This window comes from Squalius cephalus (assembly GCF_949319135.1).
Source record: "Squalius cephalus genome assembly, chromosome: 18".
NCBI lineage: Eukaryota > Metazoa > Chordata > Actinopteri > Cypriniformes > Leuciscidae > Squalius > Squalius cephalus.
Window position 1 is genome coordinate 8,924,265 of NC_137139.1, and position 26,472 is coordinate 8,950,736.

General features: G+C 45.0%; 1 protein-coding gene across 1 annotated transcript in view; it reads right to left on the reverse strand.

The window, feature by feature from the left end:
* Window positions 1-781: 781 nt before the first annotated feature.
* fndc7b (fibronectin type III domain containing 7b) overlaps window positions 782-26,472 on the reverse strand; it is a 50,425-nt gene continuing 24,734 nt past the window's right edge. Inside the window, exons 29-49 of the mRNA XM_079849568.1 lie at window positions 24,987-25,253; window positions 24,606-24,869; window positions 23,767-24,024; window positions 23,364-23,624; window positions 23,002-23,262; window positions 22,598-22,858; window positions 22,069-22,335; window positions 21,694-21,954; window positions 14,663-14,923; window positions 14,283-14,543; window positions 13,922-14,179; window positions 12,845-13,111; window positions 12,124-12,384; window positions 10,151-10,411; window positions 8,498-8,758; window positions 6,262-6,522; window positions 5,917-6,177; window positions 5,005-5,292; window positions 4,499-4,735; window positions 2,867-2,932; window positions 782-1,759 (exon numbers count right to left, since the gene is read on the reverse strand). Coding sequence (XP_079705694.1) covers window positions 1,485-1,759; window positions 2,867-2,932; window positions 4,499-4,735; window positions 5,005-5,292; window positions 5,917-6,177; window positions 6,262-6,522; window positions 8,498-8,758; window positions 10,151-10,411; window positions 12,124-12,384; window positions 12,845-13,111; window positions 13,922-14,179; window positions 14,283-14,543; window positions 14,663-14,923; window positions 21,694-21,954; window positions 22,069-22,335; window positions 22,598-22,858; window positions 23,002-23,262; window positions 23,364-23,624; window positions 23,767-24,024; window positions 24,606-24,869; window positions 24,987-25,253 — 5,318 coding nt within the window. The 3' untranslated portion in view covers window positions 782-1,484. The remainder of the gene's footprint in view (window positions 1,760-2,866; window positions 2,933-4,498; window positions 4,736-5,004; window positions 5,293-5,916; window positions 6,178-6,261; window positions 6,523-8,497; window positions 8,759-10,150; window positions 10,412-12,123; window positions 12,385-12,844; window positions 13,112-13,921; window positions 14,180-14,282; window positions 14,544-14,662; window positions 14,924-21,693; window positions 21,955-22,068; window positions 22,336-22,597; window positions 22,859-23,001; window positions 23,263-23,363; window positions 23,625-23,766; window positions 24,025-24,605; window positions 24,870-24,986; window positions 25,254-26,472) is intronic.

A 26,472-nucleotide genomic window follows, 5' to 3' on the forward strand; every position in this document is an offset into this window, starting at 1 on the left:
TCTAGTTAGCAAAAGTAAGTTTTATTTTAGATAATCACAAATATTCAATGAACAATTTGATTGAGGCAATCAATTTGGTTCTTGAGGCAAATTTGTTCAGTATGAGGAGGTGATATGAATTTTGTGTGTATGTGTGAAACACCTCGTGATTCAGAGGCATAAAACTCGTTACTTGCCACCTAGCGGCCGATTTCTTTCAAAATTCGTACAGACCTCTAGGGCCATGAGTGAAACATGCTCACCGAGTTTCTTTCCGATAGGCCTCCGTTAATCTTGTCTAATAGGTGCTCAAACTTCATTGACCAATGGCAGCCATGTTTTTTTGAGGTGCGCCAATGTCCTCATAGACAATCATGGCACTTTGGACAAAGACACTGCATTTTCAAGTATATCAGACTTAGGGTTGTGTAGTTATAGCCATGTTTATGTTTTTTTTCCATGTTATAGTGCCACCAAGTGGCCAGTCGCCACATGCTTTTTCACGCGACCAAAGAATGAGCTCAAACATATGTGTGTCGAGTTTGGTGAAAATATCTCATTTTGTTCACGAGTAATAGTCATTTTAGTAAAAGTTAAAAATGTTAACATTTTGGCGGCCCTTAGAGACAATGAATCGAAATTTCGACTTGTTTTTGATTTTTTTGAATCTTGCTGCACTTGTTTGGTTCTGACCGGGCCAAAAACCTAGGACTAGTTCGCTAAAGTAGGTTTTTCCAAAAATTTTAAATACTCGAAAATTTCGCCAGGACGATGGTCGAATCAAGGCATGAATGGGGTGATATCTTGATTTCAGATTGTTAAAAAAAAATCATGCAACATGATTTTAGGAGAAGAAAAGCATGTTGCTTTATAACGGGGGATTAAAAGAAAAGATGAAGTACATCGCTTGGCTCTTCATTTGAACCAAAATATTTGAAGTTTTGATTCACAGACTTTAATTCTTTCATATGGCTTTTTGTATAAAAGTACTTATGCAGATTGTTAACAAAGCTATGCAAGTTGTATACATCAGATAGAAAATACAATGTATAGTTTAAAAATAATGCTTGATAAATTAACCATTTATTTGATCTAACTACATAAAGATTGAATCATTGTATGATCTGGTTACAGAAAAGTACTTTTTAAGATAAATGCAAAACTTTCTTAAAAAACTAGGAGTTACAACGTTTCTACAGTCGATCAATGTATTCTTCACATCTATTCTTAATTTTAAGTGACCTTCTCTTTGCTTTTCAATCAACAGAAATGGTTATATATTAGATATTACATCACAGAAATTTTGTAATTTGTTAATTAGAAAGGATTAGTTAAGGAGACAATCAGTCAATGATTTTCTGATAGGACAAATAGGCTGATTTTGTTTTCTTTTTCATAGTGATCATGGAACATAAGAAAGAGAAGATGCTAGTTCAGGAGAACTGAATGTCGCTTCTGTTGGTTTTGTATCTACATTCCTGTACAGTCCACACGGCAAGGCCAGTTTACTCAGTGGTGACACACAAAGGCTGGGAATAGGCGCTCTGGTTGCTGTCGTGTTTGGCAGACACGATGACACAGTAACGCGTTGCAGGTTTTAGGTCAGTAACTGTAGCGATCTCAGTCTTGTACACGGACAGGACCTCCTCCGCAGGCAGAGACGGGGTGTCCTCTGTTAGGATCAGAGTGTAGGAATCCGCCCCTGTCACATGAGACCACTCGACCTGCAGTGACTGTCCTGTCACATGAGCAACCTTCACCTCAGGGATGGACAGCTGGTCTGTAGAGGCAACAGCATCTGATTAAATATGTCACTTCAGTTTGCTATATAATGCTTTAAGCACACGTCCAGGAAACATTTCACCACAATAATATATATGTCTGTCTATCTATCTATCTATCTATCTATCTATCTATCTATCTATCTATCTATCTATATATACTATATATATGTACTTGTTGCACTGCCTTTACGGTGATTTTTTTAAAACATTGTATCACAGTATTCTATAAAAAGGATCTAATGTGAAAATCACAAACATCCAGACATTACTATTCTGTCCCAAATGCGTGTTTCATCTACTCAAACCTGACAGATAGCTAACAGGAGACAGAAAAGGTCAGACGCAGGAGTAAAGTTGAAGGTTTTTACTGTTTTCCTCTTCTTTTGTAAAAGAGCAATAGCTCTCCAAGGCACAAAATTTAAAGGAAACTGAGAGATGAGATTTCTTGACCAACCGCTTGGAGAGAATAAGGAACACTGAGGTTATTTCCTGATTAACCTCTAAACTAAGAGTCACATGATCCGAACTAACCACTAAGAAAACAGTTCACAGTTATCAATGTTCAGTTTGTTGTTATACCAAACTGCCACAAGATAGTGCTAAAAAATAACAAATGAATGTCTGCCATGACAATTACAGTTATGAGAATTTTCAGAAAAAATGTGCTTAATTATTTTTTTTGCCATGAATATGTTTTTGTCGCCTACCTTAGACTTAATGAAAATCTATTCTCATCCTCAACTAATGTTTAAAGTCTTGTATGTATATCACTTTATTTTAAGGTTTCCTTGTTCCTCTGTAATTGTACGGTGTTATTACACATTTATACTTTTAAGTACTGAGTAATATTAATTAACAACATGTACAACATGTAGGAATAGAGTTTCGTTTAGGGTGTTTCATGGAATTATGCATAATTTACTGTTATTACTATAGAATATGTAAAATGTTCTACAAAGTAGCCTACATGTAACATGGACATTAAAATAAAGTGTTACCATACTGTATATTTTATATAATAATTTTTATATATTGCTCTGTGTATCCAAACAGCTCTTAATTATTGTGCAGTAAGCTGTGAATGTGTCTGTAGTTCATCTCACCAGGAGTCAGTGCTGCATTCATCCTTGCATATTTCAGATTTCTCTTCCGACGGTTTAAGGTTTGGCCTGTAAAAGATTTGTGTTAATACATCATTTCATTTTGCATATGCAAGATTAAATAAAGATGTACCTGTCAAATATGCACTTATTTAAAGTAATATGGATTGTTTAAATAACAGTTAAGGTCAGCATCCGCAGAAAATACCCAGACAGCAACATAGTGTCGGCCCAGATCCGGCCCACATCTGGACCGTGTGAAATCCACACAAACCAAATTTGGGCCGGATCTGGGCTGATATGTTGCTGGGTAGTTTACATTTTTCTCTGTTCATTAAAAATAATTATACCATGGTCTGTTTGAATACTTTCATGGGCTGAAGCCCAGGGGCCTACTCTCGGGAGGGGCCTACTGGCTGCAGAAAAGTTATATTTGTCAAATATTTTTAATAACTTGTATAAACAGGAGTTCGCATCAGTGAGAGCAGCATTCTAGAAACAAACAGGCACACCTGTAAATGTTCAAGAATCACAACCGGTGTTTAATCATGGAGCGATAGCCTTCCTGTAAACGCATTTCGGACAGGAATTTCTTGATGGCATTTTCTTTTCACATTAACTCCGTATAATGCCTATAATGATGAAGTGTTTATAAGTGCAGCGCTGCTTTGTTTATGCAACCTGCTCCTGCTGTTCCATAAGCGCCACCTACTGGCAAAGAGTGAATTTGGATATTCACCTATACAGTATATGACCCATATTTTTATGAAGCATACACACTGTGTTGTATTAACTGGTGTACCGACAAGATAAATTCCGACATAATTGGCAGAAAGCTAAAAAAAAATGATCTGGGGTAGGGGGCCTAGCCCAGGGGCCCCTGGAAATAAGTAAGGAATAATTGACGACAGGCAGTTCAATTATTAGAAAAAAATGCACACCAGAGGAGGTCACTTCATGGCCTTTACACCTCAGGTGTGCATTATTTACTAATAATTCATTGGACCGGAGTCAATTAATCTGCTTATACTACGGTTACCACACCTCAAAGCATTGTTCAGATGATGATACATTAACGATGCCCCGTGACTTATTCTCGATTCAGTAGCAAAGCTATTTATTACTATATGTTATACTTCTCAGCAACAAGGGAGTAACATAGCTGGTTTTAAAGTAATTAAACTCACAGCTTAATTGTTTGTAGAGAGAGACGCTGAACAGACAGATATCGGCTAATTCACACGCGCATCTCTCTCTGTCTCTCTCTCTCTCTCTCTGTCTCTCTCTCTCTCTGTCTCTCTCTCTCTCTGTCTCTCTCTCTCTCTATCTCTCTCTCTCTCGCTCGATATTTAATTCAAATAAATGCTATAAATTCATTCATTCAAATAAATGTAATCTTACGCACTACTTTATTTCTGTCTAATTGAAATCGGGCAGAATGCTAGATCTAACTAACCGTAACTGACGATAATAACAATCATTACCTCTCCGGTCAAATATTGCACTGCAAACATCATTAAGAGGTTTAACCTGTCAATGCTGGCAAATGACCATGGTATAAGTGGGATAATCCACAGCTAGCTGTGCATTAAACGAGGGCTTAGTTATGAACCACATGTCTGTATTTCTTCTTACCAGTAATAACTCTAGAGGCAAGACTCTCTCCGGCACCGTTCCAGGCCGTCACAGCCACATTAGAGGCCAGCAGGCCCGAGGCCTGACAGCTGAGGTTTGAGGTGAGACAGACTGGCACCTGGCCGTCAGGGCCCAGCTGGTAAACCTTGTATCCTGTGGTAAGAACTGACGACATCCAGGCCACTGTGGCAGAGGAATTATCACCCGTGAAGGTGACGTTCATCGGCGGACAGGGCACTGAAGGAGAAAACAAAGTAATAGACCAAGTAAGAAAATATTCTATACAAGCAGAGTTATCTTGAAATGCTGCATTTTCTTTGCTAGAGAAGGTCTGTTTTTATATCAGTTTATACCAATTATTTACTATACACTGTCTTTAGTATCTTGGCTTGACAATTATTGATATGGCATCATTATTCAGAAATCCATATGCCTTAGACTTTTTATATGCATTTAAACTTTTTTAACAAAGGTAAAAAAAAATCATAATAATTGTCGTCTGGTACCTGTGACACCAGTAACAGCCTGAGATGGTCTGCCGATCCCAGCTGAGTTTTTTGCAAGGACCGTCACATTGTACGGGGTGCTACAGGGCACAGGAAATTCAAAGTAGTTGCCGTTTGTCCAATAGGATGACACGTCCAATTTGGACTGAGGGTCGTCTTGGATTTGGCCGGTCACCTGCACCAGGTACGTGACGTTAGGACAGTCCACGAAACTCCAGGAGACCCTGATTAGAGTGGCATCGCCCATCAGATGGGCTCTCACCCGCACGGTGGCAGGAGGACATGGGACTACAGGAGAGTCCAACAGAAGGTTAATTAATAAGTGTTGTTATTGATAACTAAAAGCAAAATTATTACATTGAAATAAACCTGAAATTAATAAACAAACTAAAATGAGAAATTTTGTAAGTTTAACTTGAAGTACTAAAATGACTAAAACTGGAATAAAAATAAAGCTAAACCGAAATATGAAAAGAAAACGTAGCACTTTATTTCACAGTCCTGTTTCGCATGAACATACTACAGTATGTACTTATTGTTGTAATGAAACATAACTGGGTAATAACTAGGTTTTAACCCTAAACCTTAACTTAACCCATGTAGTTACTTTACATTACTCAGTACTTTTGTGGGCAAGTACACTGTAAGTACATTGAACTTGCGCTTATTACTAAAATAATTTAACCAATTATTGTTACATTAAAATATGATATAAAAAAAAAACAACCAGGTGATGTGCTTGACTGAAAATATAATCACAAGAACGCAAGGAAATGTAATTTTCCTTTTGCAAAATATAATTTCTTGTAGAAATGTAAATATCATACTAAAACACACATACATATTTTGTTTTATATTACTATATTCTTGAGATAAACAGCTAAACATTCTCAGACATATCTGGTCATATACCTGCTCCCCTCTGGATTGGCGCAGTGACGGAGCTGTTGCAGGTCCCATCTGAAGCATGCGCTGTGAAGTTGTACATTGTCCCACAAGTCAATCCTCGGAGGCTACATGAAGTGCCCGTGGTGTCGCAGTGAAGTGTGTTCCCATCCATGGTTTGGGCCCATGTAAAGTACTTCAGCGAACCTTGGCTCTCCCCCCAGGAGAGTGTGGCAGTCCTGGTGTCACACTGCACTGCTACACTCATGTTCTGTGGCTCACAGGGCACTATAGACCAGAAGGAATACAGTATGTCACAGATTTCACGCCAAAACATAATGCTTTTCATTTAGAGCCAATGTGTGGTCTCACCAGTATGGAAGGTGACCTGCTGACTGGCCAAACTGGTGCAGTTTCCAGCTGAAGCAGTTATGCTAACGTTGTAAATCTGTCCGCAGTGCAAGTGAAGCAGGGTGCAGTTGTTCGTGGTGCTTCTGCAGGTTCGCACATCTCCGTCTCCACCGTTGGCCGTGAGCGAGTACGACTCGGCCACCAGAGAGGGTGACCATGACGCCACCATTCCGTTTGAGTCACATATCGGATTCGTTGTTACATTTTGAGGAACACAAGGTGCTGTAAGAGAATTAAATGGGTGGATTATGCAGATTTGATGTAGCTCTCAAATCTCAATCAATTACCCCATGATTTACTCTCAAGCCATTCTAGGTGTATACGACTTTCTTCTTTCAGACGAATACAATCAGAGTTATATAAAAAATATCCTGGCTCTTCCGAGCTTTATAATGGCAGTTGATTGCAACCAACAGTTTGAAGCTCAAAAAAAGTGCATCCATTCATTATAAAAGGGCTCCACACGGCTCCGGGAGGTTAATAAAGGCCTTCTAAAGCGAAGCAATGAGTTTGTGTGAGAAAAATATCCATATTTAAAACTTTATAAAGTAAAATAACTAGCTTCCGGCCAAACGAACATACGGATTCAACTTAAGTCTAAAGCGCAACTTACACTCACCTAAAGGATTATTAGGAACACCATACTAATACTGTGTTTGACCCCCTTTCGCCTTCACAACTGCCTTAATTCTACGTGGCATTGATTCAAGAAGGTGCTGAAAGCATTCTTTAGAAATGTTGGCCCATATTGATAGGATAGCATCTTGCAGTTTCTGGAGATTTGTGGGATGCACATCCAGGGCACGAAGCTCCCGTTCCACCACATCCCAAAGATGCTCTATTGGGTTGAGATCTGGTGACTGTGGGGGCCATTTTAGTACAGTGAACTCATTGTCATGTTCAAGAAACCAATTTGAAATGATTCGAGCTTTGTGACATGGTGCATTATCCTGCTGGAAGTAGCCATCAGAGGATGGGTACATGGTGGTCATAAAGGGATGGACATGGTCAGAAACAATGCTCAGGTAGGCCGTGGCATTTAAACAATGCCCAATTGGCACTAAGGGGCCTAAAGTGTGCCAAGAAAACATCCCCCACACCATTACACCACCACCACCAGCCTGCACAGTGGTAACAAGGCATGATGGATCCATGTTCTCATTCTGTTTACGCCAAATTCTGACTCTACCATCTGAATGTCTCAACAGAAATCGAGACTCATCAGACCAGGCAACATTTTTCCAGTCTTCAACTGTCCAATTTTGGTAAGCTTGTGCAAATTGTAGCCTCTTTTTCCTATTTGTAGTGGAGATGAGCGGTACCCGGTGGGGTCTTCTGCTGTTGTAGCCCATCCGCCTCAAGGTTGTGCGTGTTGTGGCTTCACAAATGCTTTGCTGCATACCTCGGTTGTAACGAGTGGTTATTTCAGTCAAAGTTGCTCTTCTATCAGCTTGAATCAGTCGGCCCATTCTCCTCTGACCTCTAGCATCAACAAGGCATTTTCGCCCACAGGACTGCCACATACTGGATGTTTTTCCCTTTTCACACCATTCTTTGTAAACCCTAGAAATGGTTGTGCGTGAAAATCCCAGTAACTGAGCAGATTGTGAAATACTCAGACCGGCCCGTCTGGCACCAACAACCATGCCACGCTCAAAATTGCTTAAATCACCTTTCTTTCCCATTCTGACATTCAGTTTGGAGTTCAGGAGATTGTCTTGACCAGGACCACACCTCTAAATGCATTGAAGCTACTGCCATGTGATTGGTTGATTAGATAATTGCATTAATGAGAAATTGAACAGGTGTTCCTAATAATCCTTTAGGTGAGTGTATGTGAGTAATGCGACATACTGCTGATATTTACTCCATGACGCACTACACTACTTCCGACGTCACAAGTTGCGTAAGCTGCGTTTTAGACACAAGTAGTACATTCGTTTGGCTGGAAGAACTTTACTTTGTAACGTGTTAAATATGGATATTTTTCTAACACAAGCTCATCACTTTGAACTGATGGTTGCAATGGTTGCAATCCACTGCCATTATAAAGCTCGGAAGCGTCAGGGTGTTTATTAATATAACTCCGATTGTATTCGTCTGAAAGAAGAAAGTCATATACACCTTGAATGGCTTGACGGTGAGTAAATCATGGGGTAATTTTCATTTTAAAGTGAACTACTCCTTTAATGTGTACCTGTGTTCATCTTAAGAGGGGGGCTCCGCAAGCTGCTGCATTTGTCGGAGGACGCAGAGATTATAATGGTGTACTGCATTCCACACTTCGCTCCGGTGAGGTCACAGGACGTGCTTGTGCTGTTGCACATCAAAATGCTTTGGTCATGACCTTCAGCTGTGGCCACATAGAAGGAGGATACTTCATTTGGCTGCCAGCTAACGGTTATATGGCTGCTGAAACAGTCCGTATGTGCAGTGATGGAGGTGAGAGCACATGGAGCTGTGGACAGACAAGACAGAGATCAGAAACTGACAGACCGCCAGGAAGACAGACAGACAACACAGACTCGGAGTCGGACATTTGGTGGATGTAGCTTGAAAGCTCCAGGAGTAACAATCAGAATTTTTAACCCTCTGGTGCTCTTCGGTCGTTTTGACCGAAAAATTTGACGTGGTTTTTTTTGTTAGTTTATTTTTTACTTCATTGGAATGGTATGAAACTTGGTAAAGGTTTTGGCACTTTGCTATGTGAACACACACACACACACACACAAAAATGGGCATGATTCGAAAAGTTTAAATGGTCCTGTAAAAATGCCAAAAAATGTCCGCAATGGAAACGAATGGGAGACAAATTTTATCTAGTGAAAACTTTTGGTACTGCAGCCAAACAAAATCTTACTGAAAGCTAATTATTTATTTTTTTTGATATCGAGCTCAAATTTGGAACACAACTTTGGAACATGCTGAGATTTATGGCTTTGATTTTCTTGCAGTTTTTAGTGTAAAACGTGATTTTGAAAAGTATATATTTCATATAAAAATTCAATAGTATTTTTGTGCATTTTTCATAACAATACACACATTTTTTTAAAGCAGGGCTATGCAGTTTCGGGAATTTCTTCGCTGTATTCTCGCTTTTTGCTCGCAGGTTTCTCTATAGAGCTCCCCCTACAGCTTCGGAATAGATATTTGACAACACTGTCGAAAAACTTGTTGGCGACTCTCAGATACCAGAGGCTATAGATCAACGACATCAAAGCAGATGGGACATTCTTCAAAATGTCTTCTTCATTCGGGTTTGAACAGCGTGAGGGAGCGCTAATGACAGAATTTTAGCAGATTTTTTTTGCCGTAAAGCAATTCGTTACATCGCGAGACCTGATATCACGTGATACTTCCTGACGCTGACCTGGCTCGCCGGCCCAAAGTTGCAAGGGTGGTTTTTCGGCTCACAGGCGCTTGGGGGTGCGAGACGACCACCATTCAACCTGAAAAAAGTCATATAACTATTCCAATGACTCCGAAGCTGTTCGGTTAAGGTAAAAAAGTAACTTTTTTCACTTCAGCAATAATCTGCTAAGTGTCGTCTCTGAAAAGAGATCAAACTTCAGTCTGTGCTCTAAAGCATTCAAGATTTACGACAGTTTAAGTTGGAATTTTCAGGTCTATGGTCAAAAAGTGAATAAATGGATTATAAATACAGCGTAAATATAATTTAGTATTAAAAAAAATATATATATATATAATGCAAAATATTAAATAAAAAACATCAAACTAAAATATTTTACATTAATTTAATTGGCAAAAAAATAAAATACTTAGCGGTCATTTTTGACCGACACGCGAAGAGCACCAGATGGAAGACTAGGGTGTTTGAGTGTGTTTGCACCTGTCTGAATCTGGAAGGTGTTGCTGGGTCCGCTTCGGCAGAATGAATTCACCGCAGTGATGTGGAAGGTGTACGTGGCTCCACACTGCAGGTCGGGAACATTGCAGTGCAGAACTGAAGCTGAGCAGCTGGAATTAGCTCCGCCCCTTTCCACTGCCAGGACAGAGTAAGACTCCGCCCCCATTGCTTGTAACCACGTCACCCAGGCTGAGTTTGTAACGCAGTCCAGGTTTCCTGTCAGGTTTCCTGGAACACAAGGAGCTAAAGACATGGAAATACAATCTGTTAGCTTGCTAGGATCAATAGGCATTTCCACAAAGACATCCTTTGCAGTAAAAATTAACAGCAGTTTTCTGTATTGTCTGTGACAGTACAGTACATATGGTCAAAGACTATAGAATTACACAAGACGCGTCACTCATATTGTTTTGAATGGGGAAAAGTGCAATGCTCAATATGGCGGAATAAGTTCCAGCTTCTAAAAAAGAGCCAGTCGGCAATTGGTAAAGTCATCGTGTCACTGCAGCCGTTACACCGTCAGACCGTCAGACGAGTGACAGTTGTTGTCAGATTTAATTGGTCATATCAAATATGAAATTTAATCGTAAGCTTGGCGAACAGTTTTGGAGAATTTGATGTTTCCCCATTCAAAGAGACAGGAGCTGCACTTGCCGCCCAAGAGGTGTTTCAAAGATGGCCGCCGAGTGAAATTACTTGTCTTAAAGGAACTTTGATTTGGTACAGTACATACGGAGCCCCAAAAGGGACATGGTGGTGGGAAAAAAAATGCTTTTGCGTTCTCTCACAAAAGTTTTGCGTTCCCCCGAGAAACTTTGCATTCGCTCCCAAACCTATTTGCGAGCACAAACAAAGTGGGTCGCAAAACTTTTGGGAGAGAACGCAAAAGCATTGACATATATTATTTCCTCCCATCTCATATTTTTTCCATGACCATGTCCCTTTAGGGGATCTGTATGTACTGTACAGGTTACAAGGATGAATTAATCAGTTGGTATTTGGCCTAGTAACGTGAGCTGATATCTATGTCCATTGTGTGCTGCCATTAAATCACTTTATGTATATATATATATCTGCTAGAGATGTGCAGATCATCTCTGTCACCCGAATCCACTGTTAAAAATAAATCATCCACCCACCACCTACCCAAACCTATGATTCTCTCTGATTTAGATATCCACACCCGACCCCCACCCGATCATCACAATAAAATTGTTCTAATTCTCAGTGTTAGGCGTGATGATATGGTAACATATGCCTGTTACACTGAAGAAGGCTGCTTTTAAATGGACATTTATTTGAAGTAAAATTACATTTCCTTAATAAAACTTCAACTGGAATGTCACTGTTTTCATCACTGTAACTTCCCGAACGCACACACACAAGAAATTAAATATGTCAAGCCCAAGCAAAGGCTGGAAATAAGCAAATGTTTTAGTTTATTGACATACAGCTGTTACATTCAGGCCCATCATACCCAGCTCTTGATTTGTCCTGGATAACAAGCTACTTTACTAAAATGCCCCCACATTGTAATTTTATTTCCTTTCTTTAGTTTTTAATTCTCCTTTTTTGAAATTTCTCTCGGATATGATTTGCCCTGCAACTGCGTAGCTTAATGAGAGTCTGCAAATTAGTGCCTGACTAAACATTAAGCTTTAAACCATAGACTGTAAAAAAAAAAATATGGACGTAGTGTCCGTGACGTCACCCGCAGTTTTCTGAAAAGCGTTTTTGAAGCCCAAAGTGGGCGGAGCCGCTTGCTTTAAACATGTTAATATTTCCATCATTAATGATTTATCTCATCCAACCGTAGTTAATTCATAAGGTTATTTTTTATTACTTGCCCCGCCCAACAGATTATCCGCGGATATAACCATGATCTGCGCTTCACTAATATCTGCATGCTATATTGGTGGTTTTAATGGTGATTTTGTGCTGTTGTGAAACATTACCTGAGGAAACATTGACAGCAGAGCTGGGCTGGCTCTCACAGCCACCCCTGACAGACGTCACAGTGATAGAATATGACTGTCCACATGGCAAGCCAGCGATTGAACAGCTGGTGCTAGTGGAATCACATGACAGGAAAGCTCCGCCACTGGTCACTGCTCTCACATGGAAAGATTCTGCATCTGGATTGGCTGCCCATGTGACAGTCATGAATCCAGCAGAGCAGTTCACCTGCACATCAACGGCCTGAGGTGGACAGGGCGCTAAAAAAGAAAGGCACTTTTCATACATCTGTTCTTGATGGTGGCTGCCAGGATGCATTGCTAAGGTGCTCTAAGTGGATGTTACCGTGTTGTTATGGGGTTGCTAAAGTGTAGTGAAATGGCTGCTTTGAAAGTGCCACAGTGTTTACACTAGGGGTTTCCAACCCTTCTCCTGGAGAGTGACCTTATTGAAGAATTCAGTTCCAACCCTGCTCCAACACAATTTGGAAATCCAAGTAACCTCGAACACATTTATTGCTGGTTCAGGTGTGTTTGATTCGGGTTGGTGCTAAACTCTGCATGATGGTAGCTCTCCAGCAGCAGGGCTGGAGACTCATGGTTTACAAAAAAAAAAAAATCAACCAACAAATGGCTTACTTAAAAAAAAAAAAAAAAAAAAAAATCACACATCACCTTCAACATATAGTGTGCATTTTAACAGTCTGAGTGTGCTACTCACCAGTATGCACTTGTGTGAACAAACTCCCTTCGCTGCGGCATGCAAGGTCCATAGATAGCACAGAAACATTATATGTGCGTCCGCAGAGCAGATGCTCCAGGTTGCAGTGAGTCGTGCCGCTGCTGCTACAGTTGGCCGTATGGGTGCCATCTACACTGATGCCCTCAGCCTGGTAGGACAGCGCCCCACCGGCACTTTGCCACGTAACAGCCGCAGAGTTAGACAGGCAAACGAGAGATGCTTGCACGTTGATAGGTGTACATGGAACTGAGGAAGAGGAGGAAGATGAGGCATTAATGCATAGTGAAGTCCATTTGGGTTTGTCAACAAAGACAGACATCTGACATCAGCCGATTACGTCAGTAAAGCTAGGCTATGTCCGAAATCGTCCCTATACCCTTAAATAGGACACTATTTGAGGGAACAGCCATTTGTAGTGGTGTACGAAACCATAGTGGACTTTGAGTGGACTCATTCAATCCCATAATGCACCGCAAAAACGAGTGTACAACTGATGTACACTCAATGGCTAGAGAATACCCATAATGCACTGTGAGGGTCACATGCCGGACGAATTCCCGCGTCTGACCAGAAGGCGGCGCCTGCAGCTTAATCATCCATCCATTTTACAAACAGCGGGTCCAATGTGGCTACAGCATAATATCATACAGGTATAAATTCCTTTTTTAATTGACTATTAAATTGTTTAATTAAGGTTTATACATAGTTTCCATGACAGAGTTCATGATAAATCTTTTTATTACTACTGGAGCTGCCAGTTTGCTAAGTTTCAAATGATTATTATTAAACAGCAAGCATAAACTATGCAAAAGCGACAGCTCTTCCAGCACTCGGTGTCCAATTTCACTCACTCATTTTCATTTACTCCTTCAAGTGGACTATATTATTGGAGTAATGCAAGGAATAGTAAATGAGTGTATAGGGGGCGATTCTGAACACAGCCCTACTGTCAATAGATCTAAAAGTGGCACAGTGCTTCCATTGAATAACATTTTATCCATTTGTGTGATTGCATTTGCATGCATAATAAAAGAGTATTATGGGAAAATTCCTAACCTGACTGTAATGTTGAAAGGGCATTTTTGCTGTCACAGTGGCTGTCCTGGGCAGTGATTGTGAGGTTGTAGGCTTGGCCACAATGCAGGTTGTCTAATTTGCAGCTGGAGGTGGGACTGCTGCAATGTGTTTGGTGCCCATCTGGACTAGATGCAAGGACCAGGTAGGAGGCAACGTGCTCTCCTTGTTCCCATGACACAACACCTGTGTGGCTGCCACACTCAATTTCAGTGGTGATTCCCAGTGGCATACATGGAACTGTTCAATTGCAAACAAGAAGATCATAAATGTAATGATAGGAATGGACAAGAAACATTTATTTCAAGGTAATATCTGTAAATTGTGTGTACAGTCATCCTACCTGTGTCCAGCCCTACACTTTGACTCTGTGTGCTGGTACACCTGTCATCGGAGGCAGTCACGCTGATGCTGTATGTGAGGCCACACAGTAGATTAGTGAACTCACATGTGGTGTTGGTGCTGTTGCATGATGAAGCAAAGCCCCCGCTGCCCTGAGCGACAGCAGTGTAAGAGAAAGCTCCTCTGCTAGTCTGCCAGGACACATCAACCACACCAGATGCACAGCTCAGGTTTGCCTGAATCTGGTTGGGAACACATGGCACTGGGGAAAAAATGGGAATTGATATTTGGGTCATTGTACAATTGCAATGGAAGATGCTGTCACTTTTATGAGGAAAACGTTCAAGTGCATTGTATTGTGCTTTATTAGAGGTCACCTACCTGAATGCAGTGTTGTGATCGCACTCTTTGACACATTACAGTGGTGGCCAATGGCAAGCACGCTGATGTTGTAAATGGAACCGCATACAAGGTTAGGCACAACACAGGAAGTATTTGTGGTGTCGCATCCTGTCATCTGGCCATCTGTGCTGATGGCATGAACCTCAAATGATTCTGCCCCCGTACCGAGATTCCACTCCACATGGGCAGAGTTTGAAGAACAGAGCAAATCTGACTCCACTCTCTGAGGTGGACAGGGCACTGTTCGTATGAGGGAGAGAGAAAAGTCAGAAAGAGATCATTGAAAAGCATACAATACACATACAATCATTTAATTAGGTAACTGCTAAACTTTCAAGAAAATGTTCATTTTTAATTTTTAATTAAATTTTGTGTCCTGTTAAAGGGTTAGTTCACCCAAAAATGAAAATTATTCCATAATTTACTCACCCTCAAGCCATCCCAGGTGTATATGACTTTCTTATTTCAGTCAAACACAATCGGAGTTATATTTAAAAAAAAATTAAAAAAAAACCTGGCTCTTCCAAATTTTATAATGGGAGTGAATGGTCCCTTGTTTTTTGAAGCCCAAAAAAAGCACATCCAAGTAATCCATATGGCTACAGGGGGTTAATAAAGGCCTTCTGAAGGAAAGTGATGTGTTTTTGTAAGAAAAATACTCATATTTATAACTTTATAAACTATAATCACTGGTTCCCTTTCAGTCGCTCACGTTCGACGTAACGTCGACGTGACGACGTAATTGGGATCACTTCAGGGAGCCCTATCAACTTCGAGTGTCTACAGAACGAGCCAATGAACGTTGGCGTGCGTGAATCGCGTCACGCGCCCCCGCCCCGCAGCGCGGGTATAAACAGGAAGCGGGCGCAAGCACACATTGTCTTTCACTTCGGAGCCGAGTTTCTATGAGACTTTTTGTCTATCAGAATCAGCCTTTGAAGACTTCAAAAAGAGGATCATCTCTCTGTTCCTGTGTTGGTGTGACGGCGCGATCAGCGGTGGCCGCGAGCATTGCAGCTCTCAACTGCTGTTTTCACAGCACTGTGTTTGTGTTTGTGTGTGTGTGTGTCGGTTCGGTGGGCGTTTCCCCTGTGTGTGCATTCACACTGCGGCTACCCCTGGGTGCCTCAACACAAAAGAGAGTTTTCTAAATCCTTTTTTATTTTTACTAAAAGAGCAACACAAGCGTGACCCTGCGTCTTTTTCAAGATGTCATTCCGCTTGTGCGTTTCTGGATGCCGTCGTTCCCTGGCGCCAGCAGATGGCCACAGCAGTTGCCTCTCGTGTTTGGGCATTCAACACGCTGAGGCAGCTTTTGTGGATAGTTCATGTTCCCATTGCGGGAATATGACTATCGCAGCGCTGAGATCGAGACTCGCTTACCTCAAGGGAGGTGCAGTCCCCTCGCCTATGCCCCGATCTAGTGTCTATTCTGCCTCCCAGAATAGACCTACTTCGGTGCATGACCAGGGTGATCTGAGGATTACCGTGAGGGCTTCCCCGTCGAGTCATCCTCCGCGGGCCCCTCACGCCTCACAAGCGCTGTCGCCATTGGGGCTCCTTAGTGAACGTCTTGGTCCTTCTCCGGAACGGCCAACCGTTTCCTTTGGGGCTCCGGCTGACGATCAGATGTCGATCGCAGCATCGGAGGGGGAGCTGTCCTCTGGAAATGACGACTCGGCTGCGTTGCCCCCCTCGGGGTGTGTAGCGTTGTCCGAGCCAGATCCAGAATGGACTGCTATGCTTTCCCGGGCCGCCGAGAAGGTCGGGCTTGCGTGGAATCCTCCACCACGTCCCGAACCTTCTCGGTTGGACGATTGGTTTCTCGGGGCGGGCCGTGCTGGTTCTCAGTGCGCCGCCCCGGTACCTTTCTTTCCGGAAGTGCATGAGGAGCTCTCTAGGACGTGGAAGGCACCGTATAGTGCCCGAAGCCGTTCTAGTGGCTCCTCACCCCTCGCCACCCTCGACGGCGGGGCAGCTAAGGGGTATGTGGATATCCCCCCAGTGGAGCGGGCCGTCGCGATGCAGTTGTGTCCGGCGTCCGCTTCCTCTTGGCGGGGTAATCCACGCCTCCCGTCCAAGGCCTGTAAGTTTTCGTCCGGCTTAACGGCGAAGGCTTATAAGGCCTGTGGACAGGCTGCTTCCGCCCTCCATGCCATGGCGCTTTTGCAGGTCCACCAGGCCCAGGCGCTCATGGACATGAACGAGGGTGGTTCTGACCCAGAGCTCCTCCGGGAGCTCCGTGTGGCAACCGACCTCGCCCTCCGGGCGACGAAGGAAACCGCACGTTCGGTTGGTCAGGCGATGTCCACTCTGGTGGTCCAGGAACGCCACCTTTGGCTCAACCTGGCGGATATGAGGGACACCGATAAATATCGGTTCCTGGATGCCCCTCTTTCCCAGGTTGGGTTGTTCGGCGACGCGGTCGAGAGCTTTGCCCAACAGTTCTCGGCCGCACAGAAGCAGACGGAGGCCATCCGGCACATCCTGCCCCGGCGGACCCCTGCTGCTCCCACCCGTCCGCCGGCCGCAGACCCTCCGTCTACTCGTCGCCGTGGTCGGCCTTCTGCGGCGTCCTCCGCTCCCGCCAAGCCCCAGCAGCAGCAGCCATCATCCAGGCCTCAGCGTGGAGCAAGCCGCAGGAAGCCGACCCCGCCCGTCCAGGCCGCTGCCAAACCAGGAGGCAAGCGACGGTGCAAACGACCCTGAGACGGGCGGCCCGGAGGTGGATCAAGTTGCTCTTCAGGAGATGGCGAAGGCGCCACTCCTTCCCCCGGTGGAGGGCCGGGCGGAGAATCTTTTGTTTCCTTTTCTTTTTGTTCCGCCACTGACCCACGGGTCAGTGGTACCCACATTTTCAAAAAAAGAGCAATTTCTGAAACCTCTGGGCCCCAAGAGGGCGCGCTTGGCAGTCGACGACGCCGCCATGCCTTGTCACTCCCGAGCCCCTCTTTCATCGCCAGCGAGCAGCAGTGGCTGTGTTCCGGACGTGCTGTCGCCTCCACACACTCACTCTGCCCTTCGACGGAAGCAGGTATGTGCTGCACCACACACTCAGACCCCACTTCGGGCCGCTGTGCCGTCCGAGTCGGGTCCCTGCATTCCGCCGCGCTGCCCCACCCCGGGTACGTCTGTGGTGCCGTTAGTCCCGCTTGCTCGGTCTCTGGGAGCCTGGTTAACGCTTCCCAGCCCGTCTCGCTGGCTCATCCGTACCATCAGACTCGGCTATGCGATTCAGTTCGCCCGGCGCCCCCCTGCTTTCAAGGGCATCCTGTTCACCCGTGTTCTGGCGGACAATGCCCCCGTGCTCAGGGCGGAGATCGCAGTCCTACTGGCGAAGGACGCGATCGAGCCGGTCCCTCCAGCCGATATGAAGACCGGCTTCTACAGCCCGTACTTCATTGTACCCAAGAAAGGTGGTGGGTTACGACCAATCTTGGACCTGCGCGTCCTGAACCGGTCCCTTCACAGGCTACCGTTCAAGATGCTTACGCAGAAACGCATTTTCAAATGCATCCGTCCCCAAGATTGGTTTGCAGCGATCGACCTGAAGGACGCGTACTTTCATGTCTCGATTCTCCCTCGACACAGACCGTTTCTCCGCTTTGCGTTCGAGGGACGGGCATATCAGTACAAGGTCTTACCCTTCGGGCTGACCCTGTCGCCCCGCGTCTTCACGAAAGTCGCGGAGGCGGCCATTGCTCCCATGTGCGAGCGTGGTGTTCGCATCCTCAACTACCTCGACGACTGGCTGATTCTGGCCCAGTCGAGAGATCAGTTGTGCGAACACAGGGACATGGTGCTCAGTCACCTCAGCCATCTAGGGCTTCGGGTCAACTGGGAAAAGAGCAAACTCACCCCCGGGCAGAGGATCTCTTTTCTTGGTATGGAGTTGGACTCGATCAACATGACAGCGCGCCTCACCGAGGCCCGTGTCCAGTCAGTGTTGAACTGCGTGAGCACGCTCAGACGCAGAACAGCGGCACCACTGAAACTGTTTCAGAGGCTCCTGGGGCATATGGCATCTGCAGCCGCGGTTACGCCGCTCGGATTGCTTCATATGAGGCCGCTCCAACACTGGCTCCACGATCGAGTCCCGAGATGGGCGTGGCAGAGCGGCTCGTGCCGGGTCCAAGTGACTCCGCACTGTCGCCAAACTCTCAGCTTGTGGTCGGACCCTTCGTTCCTGCGGGCAGGTGTTCCCCTGGAACAAGTGTCCAGGCACTCTGTGGTCTCCACGGATGCCTCTACCACCGGCTGGGGGGCCACGTACAACGGGCATGCAGCTTCAGGTCTGTGGACGGGGCCTCAACTGCATTGGCACATCAACTGCCTCGAGTTGTTAGCAGTACGTCTTGCACTGAGCCGTTTCAAAACGCTGCTACTAGGCAAGCACGTACTGGTCCGTACGGACAGCACTGCGACCGTTGCGTACATCAACCGCCAAGGTGGTCTACGCTCCCGCCGCATGTCACAACTCGCCCGCCATCTCCTCCTTTGGAGTCAGAAGCATCTGAGGTCGCTTCGTGCCGTTTACATTCCGGGCCTGCTCAACCGTGCAGCCGACGAGCTCTCACGGCAGCAGGTGCTACCGGGAGAATGGCGACTCCATCCCCAGGTGGTCCAGCTGATTTTCAGGCGCTTCGGGACCGCTCAGGTAGATCTGTTTGCCGCCCCGGACACGTCTCATTGCCAGTTGTTCTATTCTCTGACCGAGGGGACCCTCGGCACGGATGCTCTGGCACACAGCTGGCCCCGGGGCCTTCGCAAGTATGCGTTTCCCCCAGTGAGCCTTCTTGCACAGACCTTGTGCAAAGTCTGGGAGGACGAGGAGCAGGTCTTGTTAGTTGCGCCGTATTGGCCCAACCGGACCTGGTTCCCGGAACTAGTGCTCCTCGCGACAGCCCCTCCCTGGCCCATCCCTCTGAGAGAGGACCTGCTCTCTCAGAGACGGGGCACCCTATGGCACCCGCGTCCAGACCTCTGGAAACTCCATGTCTGGTCCCTGGACGGGACGCGGAGGTTCTAAGTGACCTACCCCCTGCGGTAGTTGACACCATCACTTCCGCTAGAGCCCCCTCTACGAGGCGCCTCTATGCATTGAAGTGGAACCTGTTCGTTGACTGGTGCTCCTCTCATGAGGAGAACCCCCGATCTTGCTCGATCAGAGCCGTGCTTTCCTTCCTGCAAGAAGGGCTGGAGCGAAGGCTGTCTCCCTCCACCCTTAAAGTGTATGTTGCCGCTATTGCCGCACATCACGATGCTGTTGATGGTAAGTCTTTGGGAAAGCATGACCTAATCGTCAGGTTCCTGAGGGGAGCGAGGAGACTGAATCCTCCTCGCCCACTCTCTATACCCTCTTGGGACTTGTCTCTGGTCCTTTCGGCACTTCAGAGACCACCCTTTGAGCCTCTGCAATCAGCTGAGTTAAAAATTCTGTCCTGTAAGACAGTACTCCTGGTTGCATTGGCCTCTATCAAGAGGGTAGGGGACCTGCATGCATTTTCGGTCGACGAATCGTGCCTAGAATTCGGCCCGGATAACTCTCACGTCATCCTGAGACCCCGGCCCGGATACGTGCCCAAGGTTCCTACCACTCCCTTCCGGGACCAGGTAGTGAACCTGCAAGCGCTGCCTTCGGAGGAGGCAGACCCAGCCCTGGCTTTTCTCTGTCCCGTTCGCGCTCTGCGTCTGTACGTGGACAGAACGCAAAGCCTCAGGACCTCAGATCAGCTCTTCGTCTGTTACGGAGGCCAGCAGAAAGGGAAGGCTGTCTCCAAGCAGAGGATGGCCCACTGGATAGTGGATGCCATCGCCTTGGCTTACGAAGCCCAAGGCGTGCCCTGCCCGCCTGGGTTGAAAGCCCACTCCACTAGGAGTGTCGCTTCTTCCTGGGCGCTGGCTCACGGCGCCTCGCTGACAGACATCTGTAGAGCTGCGGGCTGGGCGACACCTAACACGTTCGCTAGGTTTTATAGCTTACGTGTTGAGCCGGTTTCTTCCTGTGTGCTCGCTTCTACTAGCCGGTAACACCGAAGTTCCCGCTCTAGTGTCGGCTTGCTGCGCCACTCCCTTCCTAGCAACGGATACGTGCGCTTTTTACTCCAGTCGAGTTCCCCATTGGCGAACCCTGTGAGTTCCTCCGCACCCCTTCGGCAGTCGGACGTTGCGGAGCGTCCGACGCCAGGCCTAGTGCTCGTATGCTTGTGTAACTTGTGCTAGGCTGGGTTCCATATGTGGTGATCCCTGCGGCGATCCCATATGTGTATTCTTCCACGACCAGTTCCCTGCGGTGAGCCCGTGTCTTCCCTTGGCAGAGTCTGCTCTGCCGTCACTGTCCGGTGTGTCTCCCCCTTCGGGTGGAGCCACCCCAGTGACATTCCATATGTCGCACTGCCCCTTCGGCCAGTCCATATGTGTATTCTCCACATGTTACCTCCCTTCGGGCAGGATGTGGCTCCGCAGCGTTCTTTCCCCTGGAGAGGTACGCTTTCCCAGTGTTATCCAAGAGTTCCGCTGTGTGGGGTATAATGGAACAGCAGTTGAACTCCCTCTACGCAGATCTCCGCCCCAGCAGTTGGGGGTCTGAGAGTCTTGCGTAGGGCGCTGGATGTGGCAGCAACCGTGGCGTTTTCCATGGGATCCCAATTACGTCGTCACGTCGACGTTACGTCGAACGTATTTCGATATAAGAGAAGTATTTCGATATAAGAGAAGAGGAGCTTGAGTTTGTTGCCTAGCCCTATTTGTTTGAACCGGTCCGGCAGCTTGGAAGAGCCAGAATATTTTTTAATATAACTCCGATTGTGTTTGGCTGAAAGAAGAAGGTCATACAGTATACACCTAGGATGGCTTGAGGGTGAGTAAATTATGGGATAATTTTCATAGTTGGGTGAAGTAACCCTTTAATTATACTAGTAGCCAATCTTATGGACATCCCTGAGGATGACTCCTGAAAAATGATTACTATATTGCTATTGCTGCATTTTAATTAATTTCCTCTTTCATACCCGATGCAACTGCCAGGGCTGTGCCAGGTTGGCTGTGGCAATGTCCATCATATGATACCATGGTAACATTGTATGTTTGTCCACAAGCTAGTCCCCTCAGTTCACAGTTAGTGGAGTTGCTGGAGCAGGTGGAGATCAGCCCCTCAGGTGTCTTGGCATCAGCGGTGTAGGAAACAGACCCATTGGTGGGAGTCCACTGCAGCAGTACAGCATCGGTGTAGCAGTCCAGGTGTGTAGAAGTAACTTCTGGGGCACAGGGAACTACAGGAAACAAAAAATGTAATGTTATACAAAGAACAAATATTTAAGAGAAAAATAATAACAGAACCGATTTCTTTCATCTAGAACAACAAAACCAAAACTAGATAACTGTACCTGTGTGGAAGTATTCTGTCTGACTGGGCAAACTGGAGCATTCATCTCCAACAGCGATCACCTGAATAGTGTAATCATCTCCACAGATAAGATCACTAAGACTGCAATGTGTAACAGGCCCAGCGCTATTACAGGATACGAAATTGAATGTGCTGCTCCAGGCATAAGCAGTGTAGTACAGCGCCCCGATGCTTGCGTTCCAGGACACATGTGCCTCAGCAGTGGCACAGTCCAGCACCGCAGACACTCCTGTAGGAACACAGGGCACTGCAAAAGAGAGAGAGTCAGCCTTATCCCCCAAAGCCAGGAGCATATGAAAAATCCTTGTTTGTTGAAAGCACTTTAATGAAAAAATGGAAATGCATATTAAATCTAAAAAATCCAACCATAATAACAGGTTCAGTACTGGGATCAAGACACGGAAATGCTCTGACAGTGTGCAGGAACAAAATCACGCAATGCTAATTCACCAGAACAACACCTGTGCTGGGGTTTGTGTATTTGTGTCTAATATTTATGCATGCATTACCTGTGTTAATAGCGCTCAGCGCACTGGGTGTTGAGTTACATTGGCGACTGGAGGCAATCACGCTAACATTGTATGTATTGCCGCAGGATAGTTTGGGCATGCCGCAGCTCGTTGACCAGGACATGCATGTTCCTAAAGGCCCATCCGGGCCTTGCACTGTTGCGGTGTAGTATTCTGCACCATCAGCGGGCTCCCAGGATACTGTAGCAATATTGGAGATGCAGTCATTAAAGCCAGAGATGGATGTGGGAGTGCAGGGCTCTGGAAAAAGACATAATCCAAGTCATTCAAGAAGTGTGGCATCGTTATGCCTATAGTCAAGACTGTGTTGTACTTTCGAAAGAAAAAGAGTTGCGTATTTCTTTTGGCACCGTGTATTTGGTAGCGTGTAAGAAGGTCCTAACCTGTCTGCAGTACTGAAGCATTGCTGGGGGGGCTCCTACATACATGTCCCACAACTAGCACAGTCAGAAAGTAAGGCTGACCACAGTTGAACTCTGAGAACTGTGCACTTGTGTTATTGGTGGAGAGTTCGACCCGGTGACCGCTGCTAGATTCTGCAGACACCAGGTACATCAGAGCATATTCACTTGCTTCCCAGGTGAGGGAAGCCACTCTCACGTCACAGTCAAAGGAGGACACCAGTTTCTGAGGGATGCATGGAGCTATACACAATACAGGCAATCTCGATTAGCCATTTCTAGAAAGTTGTTTCATTTAATGTTGACTTTATGTAATTATACCTTTATTTTTATCAGCAACTCACCCATGTTGATGATTGTGCTTTCACTGGGATTACTGCTGCAGATTTGTGCGTTGGCAACAACCTGGACAACGTAAATTTCCCCACAGTGCAGTTCCTCCCAAATACAGAAAGTTGTGTTTGTTATGCAAATGTGCGTGTGGCCATCCTGTCCTTCGGCAATGGCGGTGTAAATATCTGCGCCATCACTGCCAGCCCAACTGACAGCACCCAGGTTAGTCTCACACTCTGCAAAGGTCTTAATGTTGTACGGCACACATGGGGCTATAGAAAAAAAGCAGTGATTGATACACAACCTAATGACACTGCTCAAATGTAGTATAAATGTCAGAAACCTTTTCTGTTGCAATTTTGTCACTTGTAAGATCGGCCTTTTAGTGCAGCCTTTATGAGTGTTGGGTCATACCGGTCGTAAAATGGGCAGGAGTGCTTGGTATGCTGTCACAGACATCATTTTCTCCCACTGCTGTGAAGGTGTAGGTCTGTCCGCAGAGAAGCTCCGCTGTTAGCATCGATTCAGATGTCTGGAATGAGTCGGCATATCCTAGGTTGCTTGCGATTAGCACTGAGTAACTCAATGCACCGCTGCTGTGATTCCAGTTCAAGTGAACTGTGTTGTTATCACATGATCCTGAAACTGTCAGTTGGGTTGGCTGACAAGGTTCTGAAGAAACAGACAATGCAAAGGTTTCATTGCGATGTTAAAGCCTAGTGTCATTCAAAGAAAACTAAGTCATTAAAGCCAAAGAAATCCAATGTGGTTTAGTTCAAGTTCAGTAGGCTCACATCGCTCGGGATAAATGTTATCTGTCAACGCAGGGTTGGGTCTCTCTGGGTAAACTCAAGGGACGAGCAATGCTAGATTTTTCAGCAGGGAAGTCTGGCAATTTCATCTCTAAAATGCTTTCACTGTGAACCACTTTAATTTGGTTAAAAAAATAGAGGGGTTTCATTGCATCAAATATGTGTCACTTTGCACACAACTGATTGGTCCAGTTTTAATTTGCAATCTTTTACCAAGAATAAAACCTTACATGGCCACTAAACCTGGCTTTGTGAAATAGGCCACAGGATTTGGCTACCTATGCTTTATATACACTTTGTGACCATGTGTCAACTCAAGGGAAGAACAAAACACTAAATTTGGTTAAGGTATTGATCTGACAAAATTCATTTCCTAGGCCGGACATTAATTTGTCCACTACTAGATAACAAAAATGAAATTTGAATTATAGAATGATCTACCTGTTTGAATGTGTACAGTGCTGCTGACGTCACTGTGGCAATATCTACTGTAGGCCGAGACGGTGAAGGCGTACTCCACTCCACACCTCAACCCACTCATTTCACAGCTGTCAGTTGTAGAGTTACAAACTGTAGCCACTTCTCCTGTGCTGAGGGTGACGCTAGCAAGGTAGTATAGCACATCATCCCTTTGCTCCCAGGTCAGTACGGCTGCTCTAGATTGGCACTGAAAGTCTACGTTCACATGCAAAGGAGCACAAGGGCCTAGAGTTCAAAGGACAAAATAGGTCATTTTGATTAGTTCAGTTATCAGCTATATTCCTTTTCTGCAGTTACATTGCAAGTGTTTCGTCCCTTTTGCAAATAAAAAATTCAACTCACGTGTTTGGAAGGTCACTCCCGTCTCCTCTGTAACCTGACATCCATCATTGATTGCTGTGAGCCTGACCTTGTAAGTTTGTCCACAGGCTAGCTGGCTGATATTACAGTAATTCTCCTGAGAGATGCAGGTGGCGATGTAGCCGTTGTCACTGATGGCAGTGAGCTCATAGGACGCTGCTCCGCCACTCCAGGCCCAGCTGAACAATGCTGTTGCATTATCACAGATCACGCTGACAGTGACTGAGCTGGAAACTGGTGGACAGGGGGCTAGACACAAAGACACAGCGGTGAATCACAAGTCTGCTCAGTCGTAACGAACACTTAGGGCTGAGCAGTATGACATTATACTAGTAGACATTTTAAAACTTGTACTGTGGTATGTATATATATATATATACATATATCTGCAGCTGTCAGAGCTATTTTATTTACACATGAGAGCAACAAATTCCTATTGTTATACCAAATAATGTCTCATGTCTGTTTTTGTTTTTCTTCTTTTAGTTTTATGGCGGATTGCAACCATGACTTATCAGGTGCATACTGCCACCTACTTTTGGTTTTGTTCACATTTTCTTGACTTTTATTTTGAATTCTCTAAGTCATGTCATGTGTACCCATTGCTTCATTGTTATGTTTCCATTGGTTGTTCTAATCATGTGCTTCTCTGTTCTGTATTGTCATTGGTTTATTGTTTATTGATTTCAGGTGTGTCTTGTTAAGTCATTAGTCTTTGGGTATATATAGCCCTCATGTTCCAGTTGTCTGGTGTCTAACTTTGTTCATGTTCACTGCTGTTGTTGAGTTTGTTTGTCCAAGTTCATTTCATATGCCTAGTCTTTTTTTATTTTGCATTTGTTTTGATTAAGTTTTGTTAAATAAATCCGCACATGGGTTCAGTTGAACTTAGTGATAGGAGAAACAAAGCTTTTCAAAGTTTTGAATCAATTGAACCAATTGCTTCGCAAAATGATTCACTGTTTCAAAGCGCTCGAAACGCCACATGCTGGTGAGACTACTGGTCAGAACAGTGTAAATACAACACAAACACAGGCCAAATGTTTTATTGAGAGTAAAATCTATCAAATGCAATTAACTAATCATCTATTAAGATTAAATGTCAAGTATCTGTGCAATGTGTTCTTTTATCAATTTTTAGGGCTTGCTTTGTTTGGTCCATGGATGGCTTAGCTAAACAGACCAATTAGAGTCTATTAACTATTGTTGTTCATTTTAATTATACTAATGCTTAATTAAAACATGTTCAAATGTATAAAACTGATCAGAGATCAGGTAAAAACCCATAAACACTTGACACTGCGGGGGAAATCTCAGTGAATCCACATGATTCATGATTATCACCTCCCTAGCGGTGAACCATTGACATTTCGAAACGGTTACGACGTAGTGAAGCCTCGTTTACTGAAATCCCGTGACTTTGGCAGTTTGATACATGCTCCGAACCACTGATTCGAAACAAAAGATT